This window comes from Phalacrocorax aristotelis, chromosome 1 (genome assembly GCF_949628215.1).
Source record: "Phalacrocorax aristotelis chromosome 1, bGulAri2.1, whole genome shotgun sequence".
In the NCBI taxonomy this organism is placed as follows: Eukaryota; Metazoa; Chordata; class Aves; order Suliformes; family Phalacrocoracidae; genus Phalacrocorax; species Phalacrocorax aristotelis.
The window spans coordinates 178884574-178893536 of NC_134276.1; the positions used below are offsets into that span (position 1 = coordinate 178884574).

The 8963-nt window shown below is 41.6% G+C and overlaps 1 protein-coding gene across 5 annotated transcripts in view; it reads left to right on the forward strand.

Moving 5' to 3' along the window:
* Window positions 1–8432, forward strand: part of PTPRB (protein tyrosine phosphatase receptor type B) — a 66440-nt gene extending 58008 nt beyond the window's left edge. For 2 of the 5 annotated variants that reach the window (XM_075080811.1, XM_075080813.1), the window contains 3 exons: window positions 938–1073; window positions 3884–4004; window positions 5055–8432. In XM_075080811.1, coding sequence (XP_074936912.1) covers window positions 938–1073; window positions 3884–4004; window positions 5055–5077 — 280 coding nt within the window. In that variant the 3' untranslated portion in view covers window positions 5078–8432. The remainder of the gene's footprint in view (window positions 1–937; window positions 1074–3883; window positions 4005–5054) is intronic. The other 3 variants (XM_075080810.1, XM_075080812.1, XR_012658556.1) reach the window with 2 other exon arrangements.
* The last annotated feature ends 531 nt before the right edge of the window (window positions 8433–8963 follow it).

Genomic DNA, 8963 nt, shown 5'->3' on the forward strand with positions numbered 1-8963 from the left:
GTGTGTCGCTGTTGCGGCCCAACATCTGCATCACTAATGGGTGTACTGAAAAGGTAGGATATACCCAGGGATGAACCTGGCTATGTATGGATGTTGAGACTAGCTGGCAGATCCATCCTCTCCCCCATTCTGAGACCCCATGTCCTTACTGCTTTCTCATGCTCTTCTGCTCTTGTGCCATCTCTGGCAGCCATAGGGCTGCAGGTTTTTCCTCTGCTTCGTGATCCACTCCTACGCACATATACAAAAAAGGCAAAAGTGGACTGCCTGATCCATGATCCACTGGCCAGCAGAATAGAGGGTTACAGAGTAAGAGAGCGCAGTGTGGTGCTGTGTGTAACTTCTCGTAAAGCCATATGCTCGCTGGTACTACCTGAATGTAGTATCTGACACCTCCACCCATTATATGGGCTGAGGCATGTATCTTATATGACCCCACCTGTGTCTGCCTGTACATCATGTGCTGCAACATGTCAGATGTCTACTGTATCACTTGCAGGTCAACTTTCCTCTTCCCTGCCTCCTGTCTCTGAATCCTACCTTCCAGCATTTCAGTTACTGGGGACTCTGGGATACTTTGCCATACTCTGTGCTTCCATAAGGCAAAAGCCAACTTATCTTTTAGAATCGAGCCTACTGGTTCATCCCTGGAGAGAGAGGTTTGAAAGGTGCAGTCAGGTGCAGTCTCTCAGAGTATCTCGATGACTGAATTAATGCAAAGTAGCAAGCAGTACAGGCAATAGCAGATACCTCTACCATCGCTATCTTTTCCTCCTTCCTAAACAAATTCCACTATAAAGTGTTAGAAGTCCCAGAGATGCAATTTGAACAATGAGCTTCTCACCCTGGAGATCTGAACTTTACAAAAGTATTGCAAAGAAGATAGTGAATGCTTTGATCCATCTCCTTTTTAAATCTTTTGGGTTTTCTTCTCCAGTGCTGGTGTTGGCAGGACTGGCACATTCATTGCACTGGATCGAATTCTGCAGCAGCTGGATTCAAAGGACACTGTCGACATTTATGCAGCAGTACATGATCTAAGACTTCACCGGGTTCACATGGTTCAGACAGAGGTAAGCCTACAATACAGCAACACCAGCTGCAGTATATAATAATCAGTCTCTCATCTTAAAGGCTGTCAAAGCACTTCACAGTTACTCCACTGTGAAATACTAGTTGGGTATATTTTAGCTCTGTGAGAATTTCTGGTTCAGGATTGTTTCCATTGGCTCCCATACAATGGGTCCAAGCCATGACAAGTGGTAGCTATACTTCCTATAGTTTTCTGCTATTGGCACTGGCCCACAATCACCCCAGCAGTGTTATGCAGCAGACGCTTAACAGCACATTGTTGTGTTAGTGCAGTGTCCAGAAAATAAGGGTTGGGCAGAGATAGGTCCTTCAGGGACAGGTTTGGAAGATGAGCCTAAGCCAGACAGATAGGTCAACATAATAGGGAAAAGGAATGGAGGGCAGAGAAAATTAGATGTACATAATTTTAAAACTCTAAGCACTGTGACCTTGTGGCTTTGCAGTTCATTTTTTATTCAGTTGCTCTGTCATATTCACTAATGGTATTGGAAAGTTGATCAGCATTCTCCTAACATACCATGCAAAAACAAGTACATTTATTCTCAAAGTGCAGCAAAAGTACGTGTTTGGGATTTCTTTCTGTGCTTTTAAAACTGCAAAAAAATCACTTTACACTAATAGCAGCTAAATACTTAGGAGCTGATTTAATAAAGGCAAGGTGTGGAGGCAGTCCTTACATTTTCCCTGTGAACTGTTAATAGAGGAATCAGAATAAGTTTGATGGATCTGCCTGTAGCTTGATACTAATGGAGCTCTTTGTTGCAATTTGGAAACGAAAATATCAGTGACAGCGCTTCCTGACAGATGTAGAAGTCACACATTGGTATAAGGAGAGGCTCAGCTGGGAATGCAAAAAGATTTCCTGGAACTATCTTAATCACAGAAGACCTACTGTTGGAGGGGAGACAGATTCTCAGCTTGGTCTGGGCATCCTCAGAGGCAGATCCATCTCAACTTGTACATTCCTACCAACTGTAGTCAGCAGAGGAAGACAGGTGTCTCAAGAGGGTGGCTCACACATACTCACGCCGCTTTGAGCTGTAACATGCTTGTAGACTGACCATGTAGCTGTGTCAGTGCACAGCCACTGAGCTGCTGTATTCTCAGCAAGGCTTATTAACCTGAACTATCAGTTGCATCTGTATACCGTTTCTGATTTGGAACTGCCTTTCATCAAGGTAGTTTGGAGCACAAGCATTGCAATCTCTCATCCTCCTATAAGAAAATGAAGTAAATTTATCCTGGATTTTTGTGAGGATTCAAAGTTTGCAATAAGCAGTGAATTATGAAGTACTTCTTACACATCTTTTAAGAAAAAGTAAGGGAGACGGGGAGAGGGGGAGAAAAGATCTGGTCCACAAACTCCATTTGATGTATGTGAAGACCGTAGTTCCTGGTGTTGTTGTTCATGCTTTGGCTTCCACAGTCTGTCTGGGAGTTGAGATAAAAGCTAAGTCCCCATCTGTTGATGTGGTGGAAGCCAAACTCCACTGGGGAGCACAGCCCAGAAGGTAGGACTGTTTGCAATGAGATGCTCCAGCCAAAGGTCACAGCACCATCCTGCTTGACATTATGCAGGCACAGTAAAACAGCAGCAACAGAACACTGTCCCCGCTTCAGACTTGCTGAAAGCTGTTTAAGACAAGAGACTGCAGCTGGAGACATGCAGGGGAGTAACAGAAGACTGTGCCCATCAGCTCAAAATACAGTGGGCTCAGCACAGCAGCTGTAACACGGGCAGAGAAGCTGTCCACCATTTTGAGCCAAAAGAAGTCTCCATGGCCTGGCCAACTTTCCACTGAGTTGATGGGTGGGGTGCAGGATTCTGCTCCACAGAGACAGCAGCCGTGTGTGCATAAAAACAGGCATCCTCACTTTCTCAGAGCCTGAGCACTGAGAAAAATGCACAGGGCAATTTATTCTAGTGAAAAACAAGTAGAAGGTGTGGGGGGAGAAAACGCCTATGTTTATTGGAGAAATTATGTCTTTGAGATAAAGTAATATTAAGAAGGTACACCTTGATATATAAAGATACTCAGCCTAATTTTGGGGTACCATATTACACTAATCAAAAAACAGTAATGTATGTCATCAACCACAAAGAGCAGCAAAGCATGGGAATTTAACAATCTGTTCTATCAAGATAGTTTGATAAACAGTCAGTAACACGCTGACCCTCCCTACTTCCATTGTGAGTGTCATCTTAGCTCTCTTCTGTGAAAGGCACTCTTCAGAAAAGACAGTCTATCATTCACCGCGTGGTCAGGAGCAATCTTATAACTTACATTGGACCAAAAAAATACTGGTTTTGCCAGAAAATTTGGGTTCATCGAAGGTCTGTGAAATATTTATATATGGTAATAAAATTTTGTGGAAAGTATTTCTTTTCAGAACAAAAAATCAGGAAATTGTTTGTCTCTTCTCTGCGCTTCCCTATACATATTAGTTCTGTTACACATACTTCATACCAAAGCACTCAGAAGTAGTAGCTATCCAATGCAGCATCATGTAAAATTATGCCTTACAGTTGATAAGAGTTTTCAGTCATGGCATGATCTGTCAAAATATATTATGTCCACTTACATTTTACTGGTAGCATTTCCAAAAACAAGTGATCACAAAAGTTTACTGCATTACTAGTGTGAAAAGGAGATTAATTCTAGAAGTTTATTTTCATTTTTAACATCACCCTTGATTTTGTGTAAGGGAGTTAGCCTGTAATGATTTTTCACAATACAGAATATTAAATTACAAAATTTCCCAGAGTGACTTAAAAAAAAATCCTTTGCAGTGTCAGTATGTGTATCTACATCAATGTGTGAGAGATGTGTTAAGAGCCAGAAAACTTCGCAGTGAACAAGAAAATCCCTTGTTTCCGATATATGAAAATGTGAATCCAGAGTATCACAGAGGTAAGTGGAAGTTTATCAAATTGCAAAGTGTTTCAAATGTAATAGCTCATTTACAATGTAATTGAGGGGGCAAATTGTGCTATCCCTTGCCGTCGATATTTGTTCTCTCCCTGGACCTTCATTTCTTCACTGATCTGCTCTTTTCACTCTTGCAGTTACATCTTTATTTCCTCCATTAGTAGTCATTATAACGTCTCTTCCTGCTCCTACCTTACCTTCATGCCCTCCCTGTCTCACACTTCATGATTCCTGGACTGTTGGGGGAGCTGAACCTCATCCCTATCGTGATATTGGTTCCTCCTCTACCTCACCTTTACCTCATCAACTTTAAAGCACACTGAGGCTGGGCGCGCTGGGCTCTTCTGCCATTGATGGTGTTCAATTTCTGTCCTGAATCACCCTCATTTTCTGTTGACTGTATAGGCAACCTTAGGAGACTTCCAATCTGACTTGTCCGGGCAATGTAGGTGCCCAAGGCTGTGCTCTTTCCTCCTCCCTCAACTCTCCATCCTTATAGGCTCTTTTCCCTAGCCTGTATCCAGTCCCCTGGGGATAAGAGTTGCAGGAGTAGCAAACCTGGCACTAGCACGGTCCTTCACCTCCTGTTCTTACAGCTGGAGGACCAGTCTAAGGAAGCTGTAAGCAGAAATGGCCTGTGTGTTCTGGTAGAGCTGATTCCTAAGGGCTGTGGAAGTTTTCAGAGTCAGACAGCAGGATCTCGGTAACTCCTCAAATTTGGACATTGGGAATTGAGATTATATGATGAGATATCAAAAGAATTTTCTTAACCTAGCCCATAGAAATCAGAGCTGTCATCAACAGGTAGAGGAGGATTGGAGGAAGCCAAGGACTGAAATAGCTGGGGTTCCACAAGTTGGGAGCGCTAGCAAAAGCAGAGGTGGGATCTGCTCTTTAGCTGTCACAACAGTCACCAGCCAGCGCTGCTGCCACACAACCACCTTTCAGAGCACTGTAGTCAGGTGGCAGAGCTGAACGTGAAGCCACCTGAGCTGTTTTATTTTTTCTAATCTCAGTTTTTCTTGCTTTCAGATGCTGTTTATTCGAGGCACTAAGAATGTTACCGAGAACTGCTTTTGTGACGGCATTTGTTAACTGAGGGTTTTGTCTGGGGTTTTTGATGTATGTATTTCATGCACTAGAAAGGTGCCAGACCTTTCTGTTGAGACTGTATAATTTATTGGTCTGGTGATCTTTTAAAAGATATATAATTTAAGTGTAATAGATATTAATGTATATAATTGTATTTTGGCATTATGTAAATATGTATTTTTTCGATATTGTTTATATTAATATTAAGCTTCAGATAATACTATTTTTTCTTATCACAGTTTTTATGAACTGTTCTACGTAAACTATTTTTAATTGTATGGCTAACAGGACTGCTGCATTTGGCGCAGGTTATGTATTGGCGTGTAACACGAAGGAAAAATCCTATAAGGAAAACCTCATTTTTTTTAACTATTTCAGTATTTGTGAGATGAAATAAGCTACTATTAAGCAAGGGAACAGTAGTCCTGTATAGGAATTACAATGCTACTCTACACTTTAAACTTACTGCTTGTGATCTAGATGAAAATGGGTATAACCCATAACACAATGACATACCTTTTACAGAACTCATTAACAGCCAAGCAAAACAGGGTTCACCTCACTAGAAGCAACTGTTTCAGTCTAATGTGACGTAGCAGAAAAATATCAAACGACACATGCTGCCATGAAGCCTAGCAGACCTTTCCCCCCGACACATGCTTTGAGGGGAGACAGGTCACAATCTGATTTCTTTACACTGGTTTAAGAGAGCAGAATCAGACCACAGCCTGTGTCTGTGCATTTTCACCTGCATACAATTATAATAAGGAAGGTGGTCAAGGAAACGCCTCAGACATTCACGTTAACGGACCTGTAAGGATGTGAAGTCTGGCAAATTCCGTAGCTCACTAAAAACAATGCTGTACTATGACACCTAAAAAAATTAGGAAGATTATAAACGTACTGAAAAAAAAAGACATGCAAAGGTATATATCCTACAGTTTACACAACTGGCTTCGGCCTTAAGGTGCTTGCAGCACAGCTACCTTGGCCTAAGTGTTGGTCTCCTTCTAATGCCACTTGCTTTCACAAAGGGAAAGCATGGCCCTGGCACAGAAAGACTCCTCCACTTAGATGTTGACTGATGTCACCACCACAAGGGCAGTTGGAACAGAAAAAGGCTCATCAGTAAACCAGGGATGTAGGCTGGCAGGGCCGTGCTAATCGTCGGATGACTCAAAGCATTTAGTGATTAGCAAGAAGTACAATCGAAAAGCACTCACCAGGTATCCTGCCCAGCCAAGCGGATTAGGCACATCCTCTCTCCTCTGCAAAGAGGCTTCTCATTCAAGGGAATTCAGCTATTCTTTGTCTTTCTAAAACGCTCTTCAGACAAATAGAGAAGAGGCAGTGCACAGTTCTTCTCTATAACAAAAACAAGGAAGGGCTTGGTAGTTCTCCTGTTATATATCTACCCATACTTCACCTAGAAAAAACTGCTGCTGAAGACAAGTGTCTAAATTCCACTTTCATTTTGGAGAGAAATAAATATTTCTGAAGGCTTCCAGAGAACCAGCCAATACACCTAAGCGCCTAAGTGAGGAACTGCTGTGGCCCTAGGCCAAGACTACTGTGGTTTCACCATGACTTACTGTAGCCATACTCTCTTTGCGGTAGGAGCACCTGCCTGACGATGGCTGAAGCAATCTGCAAAGCAGCTCTGACATAGTTTTCTTAAATCATTCCAAAGCAGAACCAGCAGGACTATGCACATCCATGTCACTCTGGTTTTCCTAGAAGGAAAGAAACAACCTGATAGTCTCTCTTCCTTCCTTCTCCATCTGGAGTCTCATCCTTTCTTGACCCAATAGCCTCGCGTGCCTCAGAAGCTACCCTTCATATCAGCTTTCACAGCTGCTCAGAACACGTAAGCTCGGTTAACCTCTTCAGTGTCTCTGTATGAAAATACTGCTCGTTCCTCTTGAACAGACAAACCTCCCCAGACAAACCTCACAATTCACCACCCTTAGTGGGATCTGAAGAAGAAGGGAAGGGAACTAGCATTATAGTGGAAGCCATTTTCACAGAGGGAAATCTAAGCAAAACCACCAAAAAAGTGCAAATTTTCTGCAGGCCCCTTTTTTTCCTGTTTCCTTTGCTAGATAGATTGTAGGTTAGCAAGCAAGGACGAACAAGCATGGCAGCTCTAAATTGATCATTGACCTTGCTAATAGCAGCTGAACTTAGCGCATCATCAAAATTGCCATTGTGTTACATGCACGGCATGTAGTCCTTCCATTTTACAGCGGTGTCTGAGGAATGAAGATCACCATCTTAGTTACCAGCATACAATTACACTGTGAAGACGTACCAAATGTACCCTATAAATTATCTCACACTATATATTACTGTGTCATTTTTTATGCTGAGGGAAATGGAACTCGCTCAATAATATATGATCTAAGGGCAAAAGTCTGATTGTATACTCTGTATGCACGTTGTTCATCGTTTTCAGAAAGACACACATCATTCTGCTCTTTCTTTTAACAATGTTTCTCAACTCTCTCCTCTGCACCTACAGAGTTCACAAATCTGCACCCAAAATGATGAAGTTGTAGCAGACAGCTATTTTCATCTTTTTTCTCAGCTAATAACGGACACAGTTCATAAGCCTCTTCCTCGTCATCACTTAATAACATGACAGATGACCTTAAACAGTCTGGCACAATGCTCTTGAGCAGCTTTACATCTCTGCCTGGCCAGGTCACGTGTGAGACTGCACGCACACATTATTGCTCTGGTTCTGCTTTCTAGCCAGTTCTGGTCATACGAAACCAGTGAAAATCCACTGAGAATAAAAAGTATCTATGTAGCATTTTGTTAGTATAAGACATCTACTTATCACTATAATTAATTATATTTACTGTGCCTCTAAGCTGAATAACAGGACTGATGGGAAATTGTTAATGTACCAAGAATGAACTTGAAGGAGCCTGTGTACTGAACAAAGAGAGCTCTTAAGGAAAAAGACATCCTCTGCTGAAGAGGCTGTTTCTTTTGAATGTCCACGAAAGATGTTCAGAATTCCCTTCCTGATGTTTCCCAGTAATAATGTTATAAAGCAAGGCTAGTGTTGTCGCTGATCCATAAGCTGATTTGCACACTTGGAGCCCAGTCCTGTGAACCTCTGCATTGTCCACAAAGCTACCTGAGTACTTTCATGAAAGTCAACTGGAATGCTTGCCTGAAGAATATCATCCCACTTCTGACGCACTTGCAGGGTTGGGCTTTTAGGTTAATTCAAATTTTTGTATTGAAAGTTATTTAATAATGAAAAAATTGTAATAAATGTGTTTTTTTTTAATCTGTGCAATACAATTACAAGATCCACTACCGATTGTAGAAAAAAAAAAAAAAGATTTTGCATAGCTGGAGTTGATAAATGATATTTTTTGTTACTAATGGAACACAAAAGTGGGTGAGAGAAATAGGCATACTGTGAAGATGTCATAAAAGTGCAACTTTATACATTTTTCTCTGCTGCTATAGTTATTTATACAGCTTATATACGTGCCTAAAACTGCCAGAAATATTATTTTATGCCATGATATACTATGAATCTCCTTTCAGTTGTAGAACAAAGAAAATGTGTGAGCTTTAAGTTTATATTATGTATTATATACGGTTATTTACGCTTTGACTTTGAAGGCAAAAAGTTAAATACTAGACAGATAGGAGTACATGAGCACTTAGCCGTGCTCCTCAGCCTGGGAGTTAATGGATGAGCTACAGGGATGAGAACAATAACCATCTAATCACTGTATTAGCATCTCCTCCCAGGGCCACGGAGCAGAGAAATGCATCTGACATTCAGAGATACAGCCCAGGGCAGCCACAGCTTCGCTACCA